This window comes from Aythya ferina (assembly GCF_964211825.1).
Source record: "Aythya ferina genome assembly, chromosome: 1".
NCBI lineage: Eukaryota > Metazoa > Chordata > Aves > Anseriformes > Anatidae > Aythya > Aythya ferina.
In genome coordinates, this window is record NC_140296.1 from 191,631,796 (window position 1) to 191,658,074 (window position 26,279).

The following is a 26,279-nucleotide window of genomic DNA, read 5'->3' on the forward strand; positions in this document are numbered from 1 at the left end:
AACTAGATGTTTTTTCTTAATGCCAAATGATTGTCATTTTAGTCGTGGTTAGTTTTAAGCAAACACATTAAAAAAAACCCTGAAGTTCTGAATATAGGAACCAATAACTGAGAAAATAAGAGGATTTTATTCTATTTTTATTATTTTTTAGTATTCTGTAATAATTTTTCATTAAGACAATTTCCAGCAGAACAGAGTGCCATAATTCTACTCCCAACTACACAAATAAAATTATTATCCAAACAGTGCTTCTGTGATAATCAAAGTAACAGAGTCACTGTATATAGAAACGATTTGTGCTTGGATGCAACCACTTTCTTTGGAGCAGAAATGGAAACAATGCATATCAGGCTGACTAATCTCCATGAATATTTGAACAAGTGGGAACCAGCATGTAATCACAGCAACACTGATGCCTCTTTTTTCTCTGGTTTTATGCCCATTGGCTCCTACACCACCACTTCATACAGGGTTTTGTGACTGCTGTGGAGATAGAGGCATTGGAACATGCAGGTCATGTAAGATCTCATCTAGCTTACCCAATGATCACTTTTTAATACTTTTGATTTAATGTTTGAAAAATTAAAATGTGCAATTTTTGAAGCAAAATGCCCTTTACCGGATGACGTACATACTCCTACCACAAGGTCCAATGGCTATAACATCAGTCTTGGCAATAAACTGGATTTTCCTCACTACTTACAGAGTTACCCAGTGTGCAATAAGGAGATACAAAGTGGAATAAAGGTACTGAAAAAATAAGATAAAAATTACAGATTTTGTATCATTGCTATTTGAGATATTTAACATTTAAACACATGTGGAACATGAATAAAGTACGTAGCTGTTTATAGGTGGATGAAATACATGTGAAAATGTGAATCCATGCAGTGTCCATTGTTTTCAATTTTGTACTAACACTGAACAGTAAATCATTTTAAAAATACCCTGTGTAGTATACTCTAATATGGTGAGCTGAGAACTTCTGGATTTTTTTCTTTAATTTTGAGCTGTATGGCTACATACTGGTGTGGGAGTAGTAGGCCTCAATTAGAGCCGATTTCAGCAGAGGACACTCGTGCAAACCCTTACTCAAGTAAATACCAAACTGAAGCGCTTCCAAAGTTTCTGTTGACTTTACTGTAATCACTTACATAACGATGGAAATACACCTAGAGATTTAGTTTGCATCATCGCGGCAAACCAATGACCAAACAGGCCTTTTCATCCAGAAACGGGGACAAGACGTGACATTTGATTTTAAAATTGCAGCAGCAGAAGGTGACTGCTTATTATGCCAGCTTGGCGTAACATTGGCTGTAGTCATATACCCTGGTAGAATATCCAGACGCTGCAACTTGTTTGGGATCTGGAGATCTAAGCTGAGCAAAAAGCTTCAATTTTAATGTGACAGATGTGGGAGCTCGCTGAAGAAGTGTCCCTGCGGTTAGGCTGACCTGATCCTACTGAGCTGCTGGTTCCAACTCTTCTGCTCCTAATCGGGCAGTGTTGTATCCAGGCTGGTCCGAGATGTGTTATGGCAAGAGGGGACAGAGGAAAGGTATGGTCCTGCTCTGTTGCTTGATGGCTGTTTGTGGTTTGAGTGTAGGCACCACAGCGATGGTGCAAATGGGGAGTGCAAATTACTGCATGAGTAGTCTCTACCCCTTAGTCTGTCTCCAGGGAGATACATGCTTGGTGCTGTAGATTTAAATCCTGCATGACTTGAAAGTTATGAGAATTTATCCATAAAGGATTTGAGTCGTCTGGCTGACAGCGTAATCCATAGCGGACCGATTGCACACAGTTCCAATTAATGAGAACAGCCTGATTCTAGACAGAATATGCCTCTAGAAAGAAGTGTAAACAAGTCATTTTCCCAGTAGAGAGAGATAGAGAGGGAAAAGGCCAAGGATATCGACGGTCAGGGTCAGCTGCCCCAATCACAGTGAACTGCTGACTAATGACACCAAACGAAGAATTACACATTTAATACTAAGGCTTTAATACATAGAAACTTTGACATCTGAATTTTTTAGACATACTTCTTTTGTTAAATTTATTTCTTATCTCATCCAGCTAACTCAGCTGAACCCAGCAATTCCAGAAGAACACAATTGTGCTCTTCAAAGCCTTCAAAGTCTCATATATCTTATTTATGTTTTTCATTTTTTGCTTTACAGCTCTAAAGGTTTCTATTCTCAGATCATCTGAGAAAATGCTCACATTTCTGTATCAAACCTTTGCTCAAGTGCATTGTAAACACTTCAGCTACGTGCCAAGTACAGGTATAAGTGGTAAAATCATGTAACTGGTATCATTCAGCAGTGGTTATATTGCTTATCTTGTTCTGCTCTGCAAAGGTGCAGGCAGGATTGAATCCACAAAAATAATCTATCCCACTCACGCATCTCAAATACTACATTTGCTGCCATCCTTTCGTCATGCCTCTAGAATTTATCTTAGGGGGGTGCAGCTGGTACACAGGACAACAGAAAGATTGTCTGCTGTAATTTGTTTATTAACACATATTTGGGAGACTTCTATGTATTAACAATACACAAGCTGGTTCAGACCAGTGCTCCACCTAACACAGTATTCTGTCTCTATCAATAGCTCTAAGCAGATACCCAAGGAAGAGGAGGAATTGTAATTACACGTGGTGCTGCCCTCTCCTCCAGCTTCATACTCTAACAACCTCTGACCATTTTTAGCTGTGTGAATTTCATGAGACTGTGAGGTTTTTACTATTAAATATTCCACTCTTGTGCTTTTTGAGTCTCTCTTGAGCTCCTATAAACTATTCCATAAATAATAACATCCCCTGGTAAGTATTCCCTCAGCTCTACTATCCCATATGTGAAGAACAAACTTTCTGTTTGTTTGGACCCCGGCTCCCACAAGCTCCATTTCATGGCCACCCATACCCATTCTGGAAGAGGCATTCAATAACAGAGCCCCCTCTCTCTAACTTTTCTATACCACTCAAGAGTTTGTCAGCCTGCGTCCCATATCCCCACCCTCTTCCCAGCCCCTGAGTGCATGGATGTAACTAAATATTCCCTCTACTATTCTTTCTGCCAATGGCAGGACCTTCCCCATTATTTCACAGCTTCTTTCTTAAAACCTTCAGATTTTTCCTTAAAAAGTCCATCAAGGCTATAGCAATTACTCTTTCCTACATGTGTATAAGGCAACACTTCTAAACCCAGAAGCCATATGCTGGCTCTTCATATGTTGGCCTATATTATAGTTTCTGCTATTTTTTGTGATACAGATGCATTTTTCTGGATTGGCCCAGAATCTTTTTGTTTGTTTTTTAATTGTTTCAAGTTTTCTAGCCTCTTGTCTCTAAAACCGAGTTTTAGCTGGCTCATTACACGCTGCTGTATATGTAATGAATACCATTTTGTCTTGGTGCTATGCTAGTGTTCATTATGTCTTATTGTCCTCTCCTATTGTTATTTCCACGTTGACCAGTTCCTCTGCTAAGTTCCCTAGAAAGGATTCCTCCATAAAGTTCTTCCCAGTTTCCTCATTTATGAATACCATTGTAAAATCTAACTTAACTTTTCTTTAACATCCATGTCTCCCCGAGCTTTTATTTTGTACTATGGCCATCAACTGTCCCTACAGACTTTCTAACAGGTTTTTGCTCGTTTGGAGTGTAGGAAGAATTATCTGGTAGTTCAGTGTTTTGTTGTTGCCCAACTCTTCTTGGCCTAATTATATTTTTGTGTTTATCAAAGTTTAGGTTCCCTTCTTTTGAATGTGGGATAGCTTTTTGTTGTGGTTTGAACAGCTTCTTTTCTACAAGTCTGGTATCCTTCAGCTTTCTCCTAGCCACATGTAAGAATTTAATTCTTTTAGCTCTCGCCCCTAATTTCTTTTTAACAAGCTTCACATTGTTCCCTTACTGGAGTTTAGCACAACTGTAGAGGATTCTTTGGCCTTTGTTGCTCCTTGTAGGAATGTTGTTTTTTTATGAAGTGGGGATTCCCCTGTGAGACTCTGAACCAGTTCTTGTGCATTGTTCTACGTCGAGCCAAGGACCGACTGCGCTTCATCTTGAGGGCTCATACTGTGAAACATAATCCCCTCATCATAATACCATTTGAACTTCACTATAAGAATCCCAGTGCTGGTTTTTACTGTTGTTGTTCTTTTATTGTTACTACACATTTATCTGCTTAGTAATCCTTTTCTTATAATCAGCATTAAGCTAGGACACTAGTAATGTTACAATGCAAGATTCATAAAGATACACAAGAACCATGTGGAGATAATTCAAATAAATTATTTAGAAAGACATCTTTCTTCTCTCTCACTCTCTCCAAATTTTGTATAAGCAGTGTCAGGTCACTCAAGGGAAAGATTGAAAGACTATCCTGCTTAGGGAAAGAAGAGTATCCAAATCTTCAGGATATGATAATGCTGTGGGCTGCAGAACACACTTTCACGTGATGCAATTTCACTTCATTTATCTAACTGAAATGCTGTTTTCTCTCTGGGTGTTGGGACAGTGTAAGAGCCTAAAACATGCTTTGAGTCATCCATTGGAAGACTCCCTGTGTCTTATTTGATTATACAGAAGTTCAGTGAGGATTTAGTCAAAGGTGGATGCCGAAAGTTGCATGGTCAATCTTTCAACACAAGCCTTCCTGGTGAAACATGGTCTTCCATCAGATAGTACACTGGTTTGGACAGCTTTGCAACATTGCTTTTAACTAGAGCTGATCTGATAATGAAGCAGCAGGTCAGAGAAGAAGACTCAAGTGTTGTAGGACTGTAGCTGCTTTATTTTAGCAACAGCTGGAAAGCTGCTCCAAAGAAGATGCTGCATAATACTTTCTTAACAAAGAAACACGAGATCTAGTTATATTGAAGAGTTAAAAAGTTAGAAAGTTTTTGTTAAAAAGTTAGAAATACGGGAAATCTTCAAGGGTCTTTTCTTCCTAATACTTCAGTTCCTGAAACACTGAAGAACTCTACTTGTTCTTTGTTTACTTCACTTCCCAGAGCAGTTATTAGGCTCCATGAAACTCATTATTGTGACCTTTTAAAAATAATGTTCTGCAGTTTTTTGAAAGTATTGCATCACTCCCAAACTCAATCAACTCTTGTAATTTTCTAATGTTGACAGTCAAGGTGCAGCGTTTAGCCATATGTGTCTCAGGTCTTACCTCACAGTTTACTTTGCCTTCAATGAAGAAATAAATAATTCTTTGTTTTACAACCATTCTAATTTTTTTTTTTTTTTTTAGCTTCATCTGCAGAAATTAATTTTGCATTAAAATATACCTGTCTGAAGCTGCCACATCACTTTTCCTGGATTCTGCTTCTGTTACTTACCAGATTCAAGAAATCACACAGAAAGAAAAGTGTAGTGCTTTAAATCCAGATAATGCTGTGGAAGAAAAAAAGTAAGGGTGGCACAGAAAATATCAATACTATGTTAGAAAAACAAATGTAAAAGGGATTTGATTACGCCACACCTGAAACTGTCTTTTAGAAATAGTATTAACAAGTTAAATATTTACACTAGGTGGAAATACAAACAAAATGGAAAGGATTATTTCAAGTAATCAAATGAGTTTAATCTTCCAGTGTCATCTGTCATAGTAGCTGTCGAGTTGCGCGTACATGCAAACACTTCAGATGTATATTTTACACTGAAAATTTTAATGTAGAGTGCTACAAGAAAAAAAAAATCATGTTAATCATAAATATCTGGGATATCACAATAAACAAAAAACATTCTGTCCAATAACTTTATTCAGTTTAATTGGTAATATTTTAAAGAAGCAGAAGACGTTTTCACTTTCCTAATCCTATAACCATGGTTCTATAAACTCTTATTAAAATTAAAAGAAAGAAAAAGCTTTGGTCATATTTAATAGTAAGCTCCTTAAATCTCTCTGAGCACTCCACACATTGTTGTACCAATGGCTATCCAGCATTGACACCTCAAAAACATTAAGCGGAAGATATCTCAGCAAAGGAACACCTCAGGAAAATATTTATATCAAATCGTAATGGTTGTTTTGTAAGTGGCAGCAAGTTGCTTCAAGGAGGAGGGTGCCTGCTAGTAACAAATACTCACTGATTCCCACCTCACCCCCAAAATACCAGAGGGTGGTAGGGTGGGAAGAAGGGTGCTTACCTCTTGCCCTACAGATGATGCCAATTGTAGCTGTGGCACCACAACATCAGCAGCTGTGTAACCCCCTCCAACAGCTGCAAATTTGATGCACATGGTACAGCGAGAGGACTGTGACTCCCCCACAAAGGGGCAGTGGTTTCTGTCAGCGGCCTGTATGGAAATGGAAGCGGTAGAGGAAAGGGGTCCGTGGTAGAGGAATGGTGGCAGCAGGCAGAGCTCATCCCTGTCCTTCTCCTCCTGCTGTCTGTCCCTGTGGCACCCTCTCCTTCCTCTCTGCTGGCACTGGGCAGCCTGGGAGCATGGAAGGCTGCCCTGTTGCCACTGGGGAGGAGGCCGCCACCAGTGGGCCCTGCACACCCAGGCGGGCGGCACATCATCCCTGTGGGGGCCATTGCCTGCCCTCCCCATCCCCAGCCCTGCACAGAGCAGCCTCTTCTGCTTCCTCTGTGGCTGAAAATGAACTGGGTTGGAGGCAGCCGGTGAGTGAAATATCAAGAGCTGCCAGAAATGGCTCCCGTTGGAGAAGTGGAGCTCTGCGTTTCAGGCCCAGTGTCCGTTCAGAGACCCACAGGGCCATGGGGTGTGTGGCAGGCCCCATGCCCCCTCACAACAGGGCATATTTCAGAATCACTGAAATATTAAAATAATCACCAGTAGACTGGTAACATTAAAAAACAAGTATGTTCAATTATTGAATAAATATTCAGTTTCATTGGGTGCCAAAACACCTGCCTATCTATTAGAAATTTAAACCTCACAGGTTCTGTCAGCATTTGAAAGTAGCTTTGCTAAGCACCATTTTGTAGTCATCCTGACAGTATATATAGAATCAAACTAAAATAAGGCTTTACGCAAAATAAGGCTTTCCAGAAAAATGAAGTTTCTGAAAGCTGCTGTGGTGGGTCAATCTTGGCTGGCCACCAGGTGTCCACCAAGCCTTCCTCTCACTCCCCCTCCTCAGCTGGACAGGGGTAGAAAATCCAATGGAAAAAAATTGTGGGTTGAGATAAAAGCAGTTTCATGAAAGAAAAGGTCATATGTGGAAGCAAAAGAAAATATAATATTCTCTACTTCCCATCAGCAAACGATGTCCAGCCACTTCCTAGGAAGCAGGGCCTCAGCACAAGTAGCAGTTGCTTTGGAAGAGAAACACCTTCATAACAAATGTCCCCCTCCTCCTCCTTTCTCCAGCCTTTTATTGACACCATATGTCATGGTCATTTTGGGTCAGCTGTCCCAGCTGTGTCCCCTCCCCACCTCTTTACCCCCTGAAGACTACAGCCTTTGGGCTTCTAGTTCTCAAATAAAAGTGCTAATCCTATTGACATAAACATTGCAGCTGTATTCACCACGTTCACAATAGTGACCCAGAGCTCCTATTTTATGCAGCGTCCTGCAACCAATCAATTTAAAACTATGCTTAACAAGTGATACATGTATTTTAAAGTATACCTGTCTCCTGTACAGCACAAACAACAGCAGCTCAATGAAACTTGTAGTAACAATCTTATTTATTTTTATTACAAACAAAATGTTCACAGTATGCTGTAAAGTTCTGAAAGATAGGAAGTTGTGCTGTGCTCCTTTGCTTTCTTTGCTAATGTGCTTTTGTAACTGTGTTGCAGCATGACGTAGGAAATTAGAAGAATTAAATATATCGATGTAGATTTTATGTAATGTTTTACGAAATTAAGAATTCATGATTTCTTGCATTACAGGTTAAATGCCTAAAAGCTTTTCCTTCTGAATTATCAATATATTTGATAACCTTTCCAGAGTAAATCAGAATCAGTCCAAGTGACTTCAACAGAGTTATATTGACTTTACTACCTGAAGGTTTGATCCATTGTAACAGAACAGGATAATTTGTTCCCAAAATTCTTAATAACATTGATGTGTAACTCAGGCCATGACTCAAGATTACACTTTTACAATTAAAAGAATAATTATTTGCATCTTTCAGGAGCAGAATCATATTAAAGCAGGAAAGGAGAAAGCAAAAGGTAATGTAGTAAAAGGTAGTGTAACACTTGTAACCTGTTTGCCTGACTGTGCTTAGCTTTTAGAACAGAATTAATTTCCTAGGTTTACTACACTGAATTCCAGCAGGAAGAGGAGGGAGTAGGAGAAGGCATGAATGAATACATGAATGTGCCCAATTTAAGTTTTACTGAATTACTTCTGTTACTATATTTTGGTGGTATGTGCTGACACACAGGATTGTTTCGAGCCTCACGGTGACAACCACATGGTCAGCTAGCCTAACACGTATACACAGCAGTTTTTTCTGTGCTACATAAAAGAATGTTAGGTTAATTGATGTATTTATTCTGGCACTCACAAAAGTAGGCCAACTTATTTGTATTTTAAATCTGAACGTGCAATAATAGAATCAAATTTATGTATTTATATCTGGCTTAGCAGAATACATTTCAAACGTGGAAGGGGAACAAAACAGTACAAGAAGATAGTTATAACTGTAGTAGGAGAAATCAGTTTTCTCCTCAGCAGCTGGGAAAAAAAGAGAACATTATAGGGAATGGAAACCCCACTGTCAAAGTTGGTACCATCCAATGCCCAGAGCAGATGGACTGGCATGTACAGGAGGAGAAATAACAGGCTGATGGTATGGAGCCAGTCTCTGAAATGAAAACTCTCCACCTAAGAGACAGTGAGAGATCATTGAGATCATTGCCTAGTCTCCTGAAGGCCTGTGAGTACTCAAAATACTTGTTTTCTCAGGGAGTCATTGGTCTAAGCTGCATCATTTACAGCTATGCAATTTGCTTCAGAGTAGGAGAGAAAACAGGAAAGGATCCAAGTAATTTAGTACTAAATTGTTGCACACAGTGGTGTTTAGTACTAAATTAGTGAACCCAATGGTAAGTTTGTAATTACTGTTACACAATTAATAATAATTCAGTAATTTAGAGGTGATTCAGTAATTTAGAGGTTTAATTTAGAGGTTTTTCTTCTTTACTTTCTCTCTCTCTGTGTCACGAGACCTTATTTATTGTGCCAAGGAAGACAAGTTTAGAGAACAATACACTGTTTGTTTCAATATAGATGACCACATGTATGTGATCTTGCTGATTTGTTTGCCTATTCATTAATAAGCTGCCTAAAAAGCTCAGGTTTAATTTTTTTTAAAGACTTTTTCCTTGCAGGATTTTGATATGTCTTTTATTTTAAAGAAACACTTTTAATGATCATACTTTGACTTTATTCAAAATATATATTTATATTTATAACATGTTATATATATATTATATGATACTTTATTTATTTATTTATTTATTTATTTATTTAGATTTATTTTGAATATGACCAAATTAAAATAGCAATCTTTTTCAAGTTAATAAAAATAAACTAAATTATATAGACAGAGTGTGTGAATTTTGAGAGATTTAATCATGTGTTTTTATTATTAGGATTTTTTTCAATATAATTATATATACTGCTAAAGTGTTATGAAGTTTCTGTCAAAAACTTGTTCTGTCTTTTTTTTTTTAAAAAGGAATTCTTTGAAAAGAAGAGACTTAAATCAAAGATGAAGCTTCTGGAAACATCATCTCCTAAAAGTTCAGCAGTCAGTTTAGATCTTCTCAATCTATATGTTGTTAACCAAATATCAACCAAAAAAGACAGCACTGGTGAGTTTAGTATACAGTGTTCTGACCTCACACTTAACCCAATCAGTTATCCTTTATTATTACTACTATTATTTCAGTTCTTTTTCCATTGCATTAATAAAATAAAATAAAATGTTGAAATTATAAGTAAATATGAAAATAATGACTGAATAAAAAATCAGGGCCAAATTATATTTCCAGGAACCAAATAACCTGGGCTACTACCTATTTCACCTTTAAAGCCTTGTACTCTTATGCATCTTCCTCATTCCATTCATTAATTTTAACCTATAACCATTTATTTTTCATTTTGTCATTAAATGGGTCTCCATTTGTATTCCACTGCCTGATTAATAACCTTTTTTCTTTTTTTTTTCATTTGGAATAGTCTTTCAGTTCTACCCAGAGAACTGACAGAGAACTTAAAATCTGTTATTAAGATCCTAAAAAATCCCTAAAACTTAAGTCCTACCTCTTATCCTCTGTAAGATATTCATAGACTAGACTGGGAAGCACTTGCTTTTCCGTGCTTATAAATATTAGGAGGTGACTGAGCAGGGCAAAAGAGCCTGTTCATACACCACAGTTGACCATAAATAATTTTATGCTATGCTAACATATAGAATAGAGCTCTTACATTGCTAGTAATAAAGAAAGAAAAAAAAAGGGGGGGGGGGGGGGGGGGGGAGGGCTTTAAATAGATTGCCTTTCTCCAAGTCCAGTGCTGACATTATAAATGTTTTCATTACAGTGAATCAGAAGAAGCCAGTTCACATTGATATCACTGGAGACTTTAAAGCTCCTGTTAGAAGGTACAATCTAGAGCTTCCCAAGTCACCGCTGCATAAACAATATACAGAAAACTTAGACCTCATCCAGAACAGGTACTTGTATAAAACAGGCAGTAGTTAAGCTACACTGAAGTTCTGAAAAAGATGTTTCATGATGTACTTTCATCTGCTTTCTAAAAAATTAAAAGGAGTTACCATTGCAGTGCAGAGGAAAATAAACCTGGTAATGATCTATTTTTTGTGTATATATTAACATGAATGGAAGGGTGTCACTTTGGGAGCAACTGGGTAACTGGGAGAAGAGGTCTAGGCCAGTACTATAGCACAGGAGTGTGGAGAGAAAGACTGATCTGAAACTGACCAATCTCCTGAGCATTTGATTAACTGATTGATCTCTTTTATGCTTATGCTCATGTGTGTCCTGCCTTGAAAGGACTGAAAAAATGTATATTTGGGGTATTAAGTAAGCATAAATATAGTATTCTAAGACAAAGAAGTTTCATGACACCTTCTGACATTCCAGTGATACTCCTATAGTGAGAGAATAAAGAAACATGTAAATTCAAAACATGAAGCTGAGTGATTTAAATATATACATATACATCTTGACTCATGTCAGATTGTTCATGCGCTAAGTGTATCTCACAGAGCAGACTATTCAAACAGCATCTTCCACTTACAGCATTTTCCGATTCATTTCAGACACCCTTATGTGACTGATTCATGGACTTTATGGTCAAATCTGCTTAAAATCAAGCCCTTTGTAGACATCTGGAAAAATATTGTTAAATTTCTTTGAAATTAATACTCTAGTTAGGATGCTTTAATCTTACAAATCTCATATTTCATGGGCTGTTTTTTATTAATTTTACAAGGTTACAAGAGCAAGTATTGGACAGCAGAAGGAAGCATCTCTTAGAGAAGGGAAAATACCAGCATGATGTAAGTTTATTGTTTCACTGATGTCAAAGTAAAAATATGTACTAATAACTGTATTTTTAAGTGATTTTTTCAGTGATCAAATCTCATGAATACATGTGAAGGCTTCTTCCTTAAGGCTACAATGATATGTTATTTCACAGTCATGTTTTATACTTATTCCTTCTATTTCTCACATATATAATGAAAAGCTCAACTTGTTTTAGGCAATCCAAAAATACTCAAGAATGCTCTAAGTAATGCTCTAACTAGTTGCAAAGGACAGAAATTATGGGAAAGTAACTGAGGCCAAGATTAGGTAAATTAAATACAATTTGCATAACATAAATTGATGAAATGTGAGAAGTATATGCAGAAGTGAGTCTTTAAGAGAAACTTATGTACAAGTCTCAGTGGATACAACTGGGAAGTTCACACTCTTATTGAGGTTAAAGTGCATTTTCTATATTAAAATCAGGATTTGTTAATGATAAATTCCAATGCTGCGTTAAAAAAAAAAAAGTTAGAAGATAGTTTATATTACTCAAGCTTGCTTGATAATATAGCTCCACTGACTCCTGCTGCCTATATCAGAAAGGATTCTGAGCAGAGAGCAATTGCAAAAAAAAAAAAAAAAAAAGCTCACTCAGTACTGTTCCATATCTTCTTTGCCCTTTCATGCTGCCAAGCCATCTTCTGACAGAAAGATAGATGTGTTCCTAGTTCCTCTTGAGTGGGGAAGACTTGCTTAGCAGGGGTGAAAATTTATCCGTCTAATGTGTTTCAATCAAGATCACCATGAGGTGCCACTACCTTTTTGGATATCGCATTAAGTCAGCCTTCTTTTACTACCCTTTTTCTTCTGATGCTTGAAGATATAGAGGCCATATTTCAAATTCAATGTGTCCAGGAATAAGGAATCAAACTGACAGCTAAGTTTCTCCCCAGACACTACCAGAATGAACAGGTTTATATCATTTCATCAAAACACATGCAGTGCACACACAGAAATTAATGTATGGACCAAAGAATAAAGGCTAAATCATGTTTATTGAAATAAAATGTTTTAAAAAGTTTTATGAGGTAAAGTGCATCCCATTAAAATAATTGTGTTATATCTGCTTTATTAGGCAGAAAAAGGGGCCATAATACTCATAATTTAGCTTTCTAGAAACTGGTGGCACAAGGATTTTGTGCAGGTTATGTACAAAGCTTTTGCATTGCACTAGTTTCTTGTATAGCTTTCACTGAATAAACTGGATTACAGGCAGTGCTTCCATGTAGCCGTGGTTGCAGAAGCATTTAATGATTTTTTTTTTCTTCAAATTTCTCCTGTGCTTGAGATAGCATCGTTGGTCTCACAACATGCTGGAGTTTTCTTCATACTGGAGTGAAATAAGTTTAATTTTCTACTTAAGAACCAATTCAACAGGTCATTTACCTAAAGCTAAAACTGTATTTATACCCATCTCCCCTCAGGATAACATTTGTGTGCATGCTTCAACTTCAGTAGGTACTTAAGTGTTTTCCTAAAATAAACACTTACTACTTTATGTTTTTAATTAAAAAATCATATCAGAATACATGATTTTTTTGTCTTTTTTTTTTCATATGTGGAAAGAGATGTAAAAGATATAGAAAGGTTTGATCTTTTTGAATTTTATGCTTAGATCAAAATAGGCTTAAATAAATTAAATCTCTTTGCTATCTTTTATCTAGTTACCACAAGTAACAGAACTATCTTATGCTGACTCTGGTATGGAACATGAAGACAACATAACAACAGCTTTTAGCACCTGTCCATTGTCCCCTTCTGTTTTTTGGTCCTCCAACTGTGCACAGTTTTCAGAAGAAAATTTCAATACAAACCTAACGGGCAACCCTTGGGAAGAGACCTATGAAGATAAGCAGCAAAACCAGGTTTGATTAATATTTTTCATTTCCTCAGAATTATTTTAAAATAAATTTCATTTATTTGGGGTATAGAATTAGTGTAATGTTGAAGCTAGTTACGAACAAGCAACATTTCTTGTAGGCTAGTGGCAATGGTTATTCTGTGTATACATTTCTGTGTATATATTTCTTCTAGTGGCGTGAAACAGCCTCAATTTGAGCCTATATTTGCTGAACTCTCAGTGTTGCTGATATCTGCAGGAAGGAAGTTAGCCACATACTGTGGCTGACTTTCATTTCTGTCTTGTAACATTGCTTGAAGAAACCTGAAGTATATTATTACAGTTATAAATACAGCTTTCTTGAATGTACCGTTAGTATAAATGGGCGTCGTATGATCACAGGTGATCCCATGGCCTAAGGAAACAAGAACTTCTATAGCTCTGTCATCAGCAAAAGAAAACCAAAGAAAATGCTGTCCACTGCTAAACAGAATCGATGACCTACTGACAAAGGACATGGAGAAGTCTGAGGCAATCAAGACCTACTTTGCTTCAGTCTTTTCTGGCAAGGTCTGCTCTCTGGCACGTTTTCAAGCCCAGTGTTGGAGAGAGACATACAAAACAGCAGTGAAGCAACAGGTTAAGGAATCCTTAGTAAACTGGACACAAACAAATGCCTGGGACTGGACAAGGTGCATCTAAGTATACTAAGGGAGATGGCTGCCATCACTGCAGGGCAGATGCCCGTTATCTCTGAAAGACTGTGGTGACCAGGACAGCTTCTCAGCGGTAAGAAATACACAAAAGTTATGCCCATGTGCAAAGAAGACAAGCACGATCCAGGAAAGTTCTAGATCTTCAGCTCACCTCTATCCCTCACCTGTTACAGAACCAGACCTCCTGGAGGTCATTTCAAGTTGCATGAAGAACAAGAAGGTGACTGAGAACAGCCAGCATACATTTCCCTTGGCCATGCTGTGCCTGACAAATCTGATTAACTTCTGTGATGAAATGACTAGCTCTATGGATAAGGGTCAGCAGTGATTACTTACTTTGACTTTAGGAAGGCTTTTGACAAAGTTTACCTCGTGGGATCCTTGTAGCAAAAGTGGGGCAGTATCAGCCAGAGGAGTGGATGATAAGTTGGGTAAAAAACTGCCTGTACCATCACGCTCAAAATAATTGTAAAGACAATTATTTTATGTCTAGTTGGCAACTGGCAGGGATGCCCAGGATTTAATAGCAAGTCTGATATATCTTCATCAGCAATTTGGATAATGGGACAGAATGCACCCTCAGCATCTCAGTGTGTTCATAAATGACACCGAATTGACAGAGTGGTCATTACAGTTGGAGGGCTGCTGCTCAGAGGGCTCTTGACTTGCAGAAGGCCAAAAGAGACTTCATAAAGTTCAACACAGACAAACGGAACTTCCTGAACCTCAAAAGAAATAACCCCACACATCTGTGTGGGTGGGGGACTGACTGAGTAGGCAGCAGCTTTGCAGAGAAGGACCTGAGAGTGACTGAGCAAAGAGGGTTTGTATAGCTTGGGAAAGAGAAAGCTATAAGGGGATGAGGTAGGAAATCAGACTCTGTCTTCCAGAATCTAAACAGAGTTACAGACAGCACAGAGTAAGAGGTGCACAGTGAAATGACAAGAAATAAAAGTCACAGGTTTAAAAAATGGAAATTCTGCTTCTATAGTAAAAAAATGTCACAAAAATAGCTGAACACCAAAATAGGTCATCTAAGGAGGCTGTGGAGTCTCAATCCTGAGCAATCCTGAGCAATCTGGACTAGCCTTGAAGCTGTCCCTGCTTTGAACAGAAGGTTGGATTAGGTATCTCTTGAGATCCCATCCACACAACAGCATTCCGTGATTCTGTGACCTTCGGTGGAATGTCAGCTTTTTCCAGTCTATCCAGCTTGTCGATATCATGGGAGCATGGGATGCTTAAAAGGGCATTTTGCATGCTAGCAGTGATATGTGAATACGGAAAAGTATGAACTGTATGGAACTCAGTTGGGCTGTAATATTTTGGCCTTTACTGTGAAGATAAAAAGGAGTAAAACCAGTTGGAAATCAGGTATATTGTTTGCAAACCCAACTTTAAAGTTTAAAATGCTATAACTATTCTATAAATTCAGAGTTTGACAGTTTTGATCATTTTCTCAGCCAGGAATTATTTCGGATCAAGACCCTTGGCTTTCAAAACACCTGAGCCAGTGTATTTTAAGGAAGTCTGATACAGCGCCTCCGGAGCTGTTTGAGCCAGTGCAAAGGTAGGCAGTGATCTGATATTAGAGAGAGCAAAAATCACAGTGAAGTAAGTAAGGGCAATACCTGAAACTTATTGTTACTTGATTTTTCACATATTTTTAGTGCTTTTAAAATAGAAAGTAAAATTAAATGAGAAGACCGAACATACAAAGCTGTTTAGATTTGCAGAGAGGCAGCAAACTATGATTTTGGTAGGTTCTTGGAACCACGGTCTAATTTTTGCAATGTTGTAAACAGAATGGTATTTCTCAATTCATCCAGAAGCATGGATTCACTGACAGGCCAAGGAGAGGGGAGCAGCTGCCACTCTCATTAGTTCTGGGCACTGTTGCAAGCGCTTTTCTGATGACCTTGATGTTGTAGCAATTGAGCAACTTTTCCACCTCCACTGTTTATATTTGGGATTCCAGGAGCAAAAAGGTTTACTCCCCTTCTCTTTCATATGTGATTCTACTATATATTCTACATATATTCTATATATTCTACTATAGCTAGAATTTAGAATTGATTCATAAATACTTTAATGAGAAACATAGTTTGTTTTTAAAAGAATAGACAGAAATCTAGAATTGCTTTCTCTTTACATTTGCTGATTAAAAATCTTTTAATCACAGAGGGTTTAGGGCCAGAGTCATTGGTACTGAACAGTTTATTTCACTGAACAGTTTCTTTCTAGGCGTTATTTCTTTGTATCTAGGCATCTTACAAGGCTAATTTTCTTTTATTCTTTCTATTCAGTAAGTCTGCTTTCTGACTGAAAGTTCCTATCAGTCTCTGGAGAGAGCCATAAAAAGACCATACACTACTCTGCAGTTCCTGAAGTATCTGCACTCTCTTTGCCTGGGGGGTCAATGCGCTGGGTAGCCCACTGACCACAATACCTTGATGGACACAGCAGTTTCCAGTCTTAACCACCCTAACTTTCTCAATTTTCCTAGCTCCTCTTAGCTTTCCCCAGCAAAACCTAAAGTTAGGACAATGCTCGCCTTGCTGTATGTCTTGGTGACTTCCTGATGAATACCTTGATGTTAAAGCCCTACATAATCTTACATTGCCTACATCTCCCTTTTCATTTCTCCACAGGCCCTCAGGTCTGCACTCTCCTCAGTCACGGCACCTCTCACAGTCCTCCACCCACTCATGGCTCACTGACAATGTGAAATCTCCTTTCCAACAGTTCTTCAACTCCATTTCCGTGTGCTTTCCTTGTGTTTTGTTGTTGTTGTTTGTTTGTTTGCTTTTTTGCTTGCTTGTTTGTTTTGTTTTGTTTTGTTTTGCTTTTCACCCATTATATCAATAAATTCCTTTACCTTAGTAGCTGTCAACTCTCCTGGGAAGGACATATCTTTCACAGTATGTGAAAAGTATAAACTTAAACAAGCATTTAACATAATTGTAGCATACTGCTGATGGAATAGATGTGCACACATCTGAGAGCTGTGAACCCTCAAGTTCATTAAATATTAACTAAAAATTGTAGGTGTCTTGTAAAAATAAGTCTTTCACTCTGAGTAGTGCTTAGCCGTTTCCTCATCTACTATTATCTTTTACTTAGTATTACAAAATGTTCAGCTGGAATTGCTCCACAAAATGTTTTTACCTTCCTCAGTTGTATCCAACCTTCTCTACATACAAACCGTATTATGTTTAGTCTTTTACAACTGATTCATGTGCACTTTCTCCCTTAAGTTCTCTAGGATCTTTTTCCAGTTCCAAGTATTTTCTGATCAAGACATTCTTTAATAAGTTTTTTCTTTAATAAGTTTTTACTTTACCACATTTCAATTTTCAAGTTCCACTGATAGCATTGTCTTTTTATGATCATTTTTGTTTTATTCTAATAAAAGGCATGTTTTGAATGCCCATGGCCATTTCTGCTAATTCTCTGCATATATAAATCTCTTAACTCTTCACTCAGATTTTCTGAAATGTCAGGCAAGAGATCAAACCTAGAAAGAAGTGACAAAATGTTAAATTAATATCCAAATAAGTGAAAGCATGATAGCTTTCACACTAATGATAAACATGATAGCATTCTTCAAAACCACTACTACCAGAAGTGGGGGAGGGAACTATGGGCAAAACAAAATGCCTGACTGGCCTCCTGACTGTAGAGTAGAAAACCTTTGTGCTTAATTAGGATTACAGACCTCAATTACAAAAAAAAAGTTGTCTTGCTGAAGAGACCAGGAATTAAGCAATGCTCAGATCTTGTAATGGGCTTTCAGTGCAAGAGTGAACTGTAGTCTTGAAGAATAAACGTTTTATGAACTGAAGAAGCTGTCTACCTCTTCTTTTTCTTCTTTTTCTTTTTTCTTTTTTTTTTTTTTTAAATTCAGAGTGGACTTCTTTGGTCAGTTGAGTGGAGCAGCAGTGACATACTGTGGCTGATTTTATAAATCACAGTTTCCTTCTCAAGGATATGCTCCATGTCTTAGCATGTTTGGAGATAACATAAAACAGAACTCTGTTTAAATCAGCCTTACTTTAACATGGAAATGAAATACAGGCACTCTTTCAGTGGAAATAACATACACTCAGGACAGAAGCAAGTGTGTTGAGAAGCGAAGTCTGAAATTTTTTTATCAAGTTGATCATTTGTAGTGTTAGCAGTTAGCATTTTGTTAATTTATATACTACACAAACTATTTTTTTTTAATTCCCTTCCCCCAAAGGCTGGACTATATGAATTCTGCCAGGAAAAATCCGGTGATAATGACCAGTAAAGAATCAGAAAACAGTGAAGGAATAAAAGAACCATTGTTTGGTGTCATGAAAGAAACCACAGAACTGAAAGCTCCCCAGCATGAAAGTGATTGTCCCTTTCTGGCACTGTTTGAAGATGAGAGCCAATCAATCCATAATACTCCTTCCACAAGGCATTTTAATCCTTTTGTTAACCAAAGCAGTACTCCCAATTTTTTAATTGATCTTGAAGACAGAAATCAAATGACCAACAGAGATTATACTTATGATACTGGAGAAGCTCATCCTGCAATTAAAGCCCAAAACAAATCCATAGACAGACACCTGAAAGGCATTTTCACAGCTCCAGAACAGGTTTTGTGTAAAAATAACAATGCATCACTTGCAAGCTACCAGAAGGGCAGATTTCATAAAACCCACCTGCAGGACTGTCATGAGGGACAGCACTACTTTGTACCATCTGGAAACAAAGAAGAGCCTTCGATATTTGAAAAAAGTGGTGAGTGTCAGCATTTTAGGGTCATATGTTCTATGTTTTATTCTTTTAGACACACTTTTATATATATATATATATATATATATGTAGGTGTGTCTGCTCTGACCTAAAACAGGTTATGAATCTTTGTGGTGCCGCAGTTTAATTTTAAATCAATTACTTTTAGAAACTGACAGTAGATATTTTCAAATTGTATTTATGCTACTGCATTTTTAAAACAAGATTTATTTTTGATTATAGAGACGTTTGCTTATTATCATGATCAGCAGACCAACTTAAAGGAGAATGTGCAGAACTATTCACTAAACAAAAGGTGAGTGCAGTAAAAATAGTCCATCTATTAACTAGTGACAACTGCAGACATCTTGCTGAATTGCAGAAACCCTGGCTAAGAGGACCTGAAGGCATAATTCTACACAATATTACTGAAGGCCTATTCCAGTGAAAATAATAGTGAGAAATGTGAATAAACTTACGTGCATGTAAGCTCTTTGTACATCTGTCTGTAATAACTAAAGAGGAAGATTCCCTGCAGTCAAACTGTTGTGATTTTGTTCTCTAAAAGACCTTGTCTCCTTTCACTGACTACAAAGGAAATTAGTGTCTTCCCTGGGCCAAAGTTAACACATGTGAGTGCCCTGCTTTTTTCATCAAGATAGTTTTGTCACAGACAGATACATAACAAAGCAGTGCTGTCTTCAGTCATCTCATAATATATTGGATTGTAACAAAAGTGAAATTTGTTAAAAAACAAAAACAAAACAAACAAACAAACAAACCAAAACAAACCAAAACAAAACAAAAAAACTTGGTGTAAAATCTCAGGTTCATAACTTAATTGAATTATCTCAGTTGTGGGAAACATTTCATGATTACCAAAGACAAAACAAAAATCGAATGCAAAGAAGTCAGCAGTAGTGACTTTATTTCAGAAAACAATTAAAACTACGGGGGAAATCACTTTTCAGAGAACTCATGTTTGCATCCCTCAGAGATGAGCCTGTGAAAGAAGCAGTCTGGAAACAGAATCAGCTCTTTGGATTTGAAGAGGTAACTTTTTAAAGATTTTTTTTTTTTTTGGTGTTACCTACTACTAAAGTGCTTGCACCATTCATTTGGGGTGAAGAAGGAATACCCACAGCAGTTAGAAACTGAATTTAGCTTCTCTGAATTAATTTACTTGGAATCTTCTTGCTTTATATGAGGAGTCCAGAAAGAACAGCTTCCAGTTAAGTGGTTCAGCCAGTCCTTTCAGGTCCCTAATTTACATGGTTTGATTCACCCCTAAGCTGATGCCTGAAATGCATTATAGAAGTTACTCTTTACCCTAAGGTCCGATTCCGTGGCAGGGTACAGAGGTTATATGCAGGATCCTTCAGTATTATACTGGAGCCCTATGCCATCATACATATAAAATCCGTAGATACTTTGCCTGTAGCAGTCACTCAGGTGGATATGGTGTTGCTCAGGGGTTTTGTACCCCTTAGCATAATCTGCATGGAGTCCTTTATGTAATAGAGAAACAGAAGGTTCCTCACCTAACCTGAGGTACTGAACCAACTGAGCCCTCGCTATTAATGCCTGTTTTCAAAAGTTTGCAACAGCACAAGAGGAAGAATGTAAGTTGGGAGTGAGTTCAAACCTTCACAAGATGAAGAAAGGTTAGTACCATTTATATATTATTAAGTCAAAAATCAAAATTTTCTCTATAAATGAAACTGAAACTTACTTTTAAAGCCAGGGAGAAGTGTTTTCATCTTTGTAGGGGTTTCATTTGATGCAGGTTCCTATTTTTGATTCATGCAGCACTGTATAGAGACCATTACCAGGTAACTAAGTATTAGCTTTTTCCTGAAGAGAGAAATTCAGATTGCCTTCTTTCTGGTGAGTATTAGCCACATATTTTTTCATTGTCCCATATCCTCCAAATTTGTCCCCTAAACTGAAAAGCCAGCTCTGAAAGTAGGGCTAGCTTCAAAATAAATGAATAAATCCATGAGAGAGGTCAGGTGTGTTGAGCTGAACATCACAACTCCAGAAACATCACCGTCTTGTAACAGGACCAAGTAAATGCCAGACATTGTCTTCCTTTCTATTCCTGAAGATCTCCACTGGTGGGAAAAAAAATCTTGGACAAGCCTTTTATATTATTTAATAAGCTCATGAAAGTTTTGTTTCATTTTACTAGTCTAGCCTTTACCAGTCTGTAGTCTCTTCCACCAGACTACGCTGTGCAGTTCAACATGTGCACGGGGTGAGGGGAGTCAGCAGAGAGATCCCCCATCCTTTTTGCTCCCTCAGTAGCTGTATGGGTCAGCCGTGCTGGCTGTATTTCAGAGCAGAAGACCTCTCAGGGTCCTCTGAGCGAAAAACATGAGCATAAGCCCACATAACTTGTACGGTAGCCAATGTCTGCAAGGTTTCTGCTGTATTCAATCCATTCCCCTGCCCTGCAGAACCCCTCCTCTTGGGTAGCACAAGGCTGCTGCCAGTGCAGATTAGCAGTTTAGCTTTAGCTTTGGGCCACCCGCCTCGCACATTCTGCTGTGATGTGCTGTCTCGAGAGAAGGAGAATTGACTCTTGCCGTATCCCAGACTGACCTTGCTAGCATGTTATTCCTGAAACGGTATCTTAAAGCTGCTTCAGAAGTAGTAGTTATGCTTAATTCTGCATTCTGTGCTTGGGAGTTGGATGTTTGGGGAATATTTCGTGAGTAACTTTTCTTTGTGTTTGAGCTCAAATTTCAGATGTGGAGTCACCACTCAGCAGCCCCTCACCCAGCTACTCGCCAAGACCGACAGAAAGCTGCTTCAGCTCTAGTCCTGACATGGTGATCACTGCTCCCTGATGAGTTTACAGGGGCTCATTTGAATGATATCTGTATGTCTGGGCACATCTAAGGGTGGTTGCAGCTGGAATCTTATTTATGGTTTTGTTTTGTACAAGGCAACTTCATATGTGAGCGAAACAAGAAATGATTAGATGTAAATTTTCCTAAGTAGTTAAACAGCCCCGTGGTCTGGCCTCTTGACAATACCGAGCCTAGTGGAATTACAATAACCCAACTGTGGAAAGATGCTAAGCAAGCTTCTGCTTTCTTCCTTGGGGTGTTGCTGCCTTTAAGTGCCAGTAAGGGAGGAGGATTAGACACTGTGTGTTTTTTCAGCCAGTACTAAACAAAAAAGGCCATAATATATAAATAAAAAAATCTGCATGACAGGAAAGATCCACCTTACCCACCTTCTTTCCAACAAAGGCCAGGCGCACACTCCGGCAGGAAGAACACAAAAACCCAACAGACACTTCTGGCCTTTCAGTCTATTGCATAACGTAATTGGGGGTTGATTGTTAACTTAGTTATGGAACTGCTTTAACAGTTACTCACACAGTTCTGTTCATACAGTCTGAAGAGGAAGACACAGCCAAGAAGAAGTATGTGGACAAACGGTGTTACCAGACAGGCAATGCCAACACCTCCGGCTCAGCAAGCAAAGAGACCCCCAAGGCCCCTCACAGTGGACCTGAGCCTCTCCAGCACTGCAGGAGTTTGACCAGGGCGGAAGACAACCATCTTCAGCAGAAACACACGACTTCACATGCCACAGAGGAGGCAAATAAAGACCAGGCTGCCCCAGGTGAGGGCGGCTCCTTACACCAAACCCGTAAAAAAGAGCACGTCAGTGCCAGTACAAGGCGTGATGGTTGGTCACAGACTGAGAGCTGTGCCCCAGAAGCAGGGAGGGTGGATGTTGCCACCCAGTGTGACACCGTGCGGGTGTGCAGCTGTGGGAGCTCCCTCCTGTCTGCCCGCAGCCCCGAGGGGCTCCCTCCTCCCGGCACCATTGGAGGGCACAAAATGCCAGAGCATGAGGCAATGCAGCCTGCAGGCACAGGCAGCGCAGCAGGAAAGGCAGCGTTTTCTTCTGAAGCCGAGTATCTGAGTTTGGCAGACAAAACAACTCTAGAGGTTCTGAACTACATCGATGTCATGAAGGAGAGAGAAAAGCAGTGAGCAAATAGAATGGCCTGTAAGGGATACTGAAATAAAACGTCCAAGTTTGTCTTGTTCTCAGTAGGTTTAATTTAATTGTCATATCTTGATTTTTCTAGCCTGGCTAGACAAAATATTGTTGTTATAACTTATTGTTGTTACTTATACATTATTACTTACTTTGGATCTCTATCTACCTTCTCCAACTATGGATTTCTGTAAATCTCCGACTGTTAACAATGATTTTACAACAGCTTATTGAACATAAACCTTAGGAACTAGATTTGCTTTCCCACCATATACCTGTAGGATTGTGTGTTTTGAGGATGATTTTGCTTCTCAGGAAGGTAGTGGAGAGATTCAATTTCACTTCAAGACACATAACTCTTAGTTCAGAACTACTGTCTGATTTTTACCCATTTTAACAGGCAAACTAGCCTTTGCCCTATGTTTGTACTAAATATAAAAACAAAAACATAAAAGTGACACAGAAAATGCAGATCTGCACACATAAAATAAAAGGTACTTTTAAAGGAACTAATTTATTATTTTTTAACAAAACAAACAAACAACAACAACAAACCCAAATGCTTAACCTTCCTTCCACAGCAGTCTATTGATTAGTCTCTGTTAATACTGTTAATACTGACTGTTAATACTGACAAATCTTTTATGTGTTTCTGTGTTTTGCCAGCAGGTTGAAAATATGAAATGATTTTTTTTCCTTATTACAGTATTCGTTTGAAGGTTCAAATAACAAATAAAATTTCCTGATAATATTGTTTCTAGGTTATATTCTTTCCATTTAAAATAGTTCCTAGTAAAGATGACTCACTGTGTTGCTGACACCTTCTGCTTATATTTCCATACATCCTTCCATAAACGCATGTAAGCTATGTTTCAGGCTAGTCCTTACACACTGCAGGTCAGTTTCTTTTATTTCTACTTTTTGTAATGAAAGGTCTTGTGGATGTTGGGATGTGTATCATCCAGCACTGAAAAGTTCCTTCACCATTCTTTGTCTCAGTTCTCATCATCAAGCCAACGGCTGTGTTTTCTTCTGGGTTTTATATTTGAAACCAAAAAGGCAATCTTCACTGCTGAACAGTTTGCAGGTTTATAGCTACACCATGTTAAAAATAGCATCTCTCGGAAATGTCAGTGGACTTTTCTTCACTTTGAAGAAAACAGCATTGTCTTTTATACATAAAAATTGCATACACAGGAAGTGGCTTCACAGCCGGACTTCTGAAATGTGGAACTATCATTTAGCCAATTCACCGCCCACTTCCTAAGGCTTGACATAAGCGGATTTTCTTTTTTAGGTTGCCTCAATTTATTGTCAAAGCAAGCTCCCTAGTCATTTCTTTAGCTGAAACTGCAATGATCATCTTCTTCACAGGGGGTATAATTTATCTGAATAATGCTCGTGATTTGCTGAAAGCTCAGCAGTTACCAGTATTTTGTGAGGCGCAGTTGTTCACTCAGCGTTATGAAACTTGCTCAGACTGTGCCACAGGAGCCTGATGGCTGGAATTAGGACATCTCCAAGGCAAGCATTGTCCCAGCTACACCCTGTACATCACCTGGCTGAGTCTTGCAGTGAGTGAAGCTACCGCAATTCGGGCAGATACATCTGATCTGCAGGGCGAGGCAGATTCCCAGTCTGTTCCAGTGAACCTACTGGGCAAAGACGGCAGGTCTGAGCTGGGAGAGGAGGACTGGTAGCACTGCATGGACCAGTGCAGGTGTTTCAAAGGAAGCAACACCTCCTCAGTAAGTTACTTCTCACATCTCACACAATTTAGAGCCTCTTACTGGCTGTAGCTTATTTTCTCCACTGCACTGATGCCACCGTAGAGAAGCTTTTAAAATCAGCCAGGTCTCAGGCTGGATTGCACCATTTCCCAGTAAGGGCTGAAAATATGCAGCTTGGAGCCAGACACAAATTTTCTGACTGCATGCAAGAGTTGCACACTTCTCTCTAACATGGCAATACAGCACTTGGGTTATGTCAATCAAAGCAGACCATCATGTTCCAAAGTCTTTGGCTGAGAGCCTATAAAATCCAATTGCTTTGCAATTTTTTACCTGTGATTACAAACCAAACGCAAGGATAAAAACTATCTCTGTAGCGGTATGTGTGCTGGCAATGATGATAAATAAAGCAGCATGTTCTTTTAAGCCACTGGAGGAGTATTTTAAAGTATTTATGTGACTGTTATTGCATTAGAAGAGCACCATGCCTCCTCCTTATCTCAGTGTCAGTCTCCCACTGCGCTCAGGAGCTTTCTTTCACCTCTGATTTCTTGTGACTTTTGGAAAGAGCTGAGCTCGGTTTGGCAGGAGTCTCCTCTGTCTGGAGTGGCAGCCTCCAACCCTGATTCCTTCAGGTGACATTTGAGCAGTTGGTGCTATTTAGCCACCAGTACTATGACCATCACCCATCACACACATCCCGTCACCACAAGCTTTCTCTGAGGCAAGGACAGACACAGAGCTGCTCCTTTTTCATCCATAGTAATCTTGCTAGAAGAGTGATGAGCCTCTGGGGAAGCCACAGGAATATACGTTGTTTAACTGCGTTCAGTGAGAATCAGTTACAAAATGAGTTTTGCTGGGGAAAAGGACAGAAGTGTACCTGTAATTAACCAAAATTAATTTGTTAATTTGTTGTATTGGTGCTTGAACATTTACAAACAAATATGGATGGAAAGACAGCTTCTCTTACTGAAAATATTACCCCAAGCTTCAGTCCTAAGCAGTTTTCATGTGCAGCTGGTAACCTGTTTTTCCTATCAAACCAGCTCTAATTACAGTAGCGTGCAAGGTAAGGATTCAGACAAAGTTTTCTGGGCAAATGCCACCAGGACCTTCATTGTGTTCCTCAGGCAGTGTGTAGCTGGGCATTGTTATGCCAACAGCCTCTACGAACTTTGTAGAAATCCTGATTTCATTTTTGTGAAGGATTATCATTGTGAGAAATGAGAAGCTTAAAGTCTTCATACAAGTGATTATTTCTCAGGTGGAAAGTGTTTGTGAATTGGCTTTTTAAGGGTTTTAGCAGAGAGCTGATTTAGAAAGAATGAGGTTTTCTGGAAAAAGCATTAACTCTCTGCATCCAAATCCTCCTCCGTCCCCAACAAATCAAATGGCATTTCTGCTACCGTCCTCTGACAGGTTGGAGGTGACAGTCTGAGTCAGAGCTGGCTTTTCCAGGGCTGGTGATGCTGAGCTCCAGAAAGGTCGCACGACTCTGTGAGCCAAACACCATCCTCCCTCCCTCTCACCTAGCCACAGCAGCCTACGGGCAGCTCAGGTGCAGCACCCAGATGGCTGCAGAGGTGCTGATATATCAGGTGGGTGCAAGGGGATGGGGAATGCTCCTCCAGAAGACATCAG

At 38.7% G+C, this 26,279-nt stretch overlaps 2 protein-coding genes across 4 annotated transcripts in view; one reads left to right on the plus strand and one right to left on the minus strand.

Annotated features, from left to right (window-relative positions):
• Nucleotides 1-14: 14 nt before the first annotated feature.
• On the plus strand, nucleotides 15-23,289 carry REDIC1 (regulator of DNA class I crossover intermediates 1). 3 transcript variants are annotated; one of them, XM_084506745.1, is made up of 13 exons: nucleotides 15-747; nucleotides 8,127-8,166; nucleotides 9,681-9,816; nucleotides 10,547-10,679; nucleotides 11,462-11,528; nucleotides 13,224-13,424; nucleotides 15,579-15,685; nucleotides 18,359-18,888; nucleotides 19,126-19,198; nucleotides 19,854-19,935; nucleotides 20,480-20,546; nucleotides 21,634-21,716; nucleotides 22,290-23,289. In XM_084506745.1, exons 3-13 carry the CDS (start codon nucleotides 9,714-9,716, stop codon nucleotides 22,896-22,898), a joined length of 2,055 nt encoding a protein of 684 aa, XP_084362871.1. In that variant the 5' UTR covers nucleotides 15-747; nucleotides 8,127-8,166; nucleotides 9,681-9,713; the 3' UTR covers nucleotides 22,899-23,289. The 3 variants fall into 3 exon arrangements, with proteins under 3 accessions (XP_084362871.1, XP_084362870.1, XP_084362872.1); XM_084506744.1 differs by lacking the exon at nucleotides 8,127-8,166 and having other exon boundaries at nucleotides 15-1,561; nucleotides 19,878-19,935; XM_084506746.1 differs by lacking the exon at nucleotides 15-747 and having other exon boundaries at nucleotides 8,035-8,166.
• A 111-nt stretch (nucleotides 23,290-23,400) lies between these two features.
• Nucleotides 23,401-26,279, minus strand: part of SLC2A13 (solute carrier family 2 member 13) — a 163,154-nt gene continuing 160,275 nt past the window's right edge. Inside the window, exon 11 of the mRNA XM_084506749.1 lies at nucleotides 23,401-25,518. Coding sequence (XP_084362875.1) covers nucleotides 25,478-25,518 — 41 coding nt within the window. The 3' untranslated portion in view covers nucleotides 23,401-25,477. The remainder of the gene's footprint in view (nucleotides 25,519-26,279) is intronic.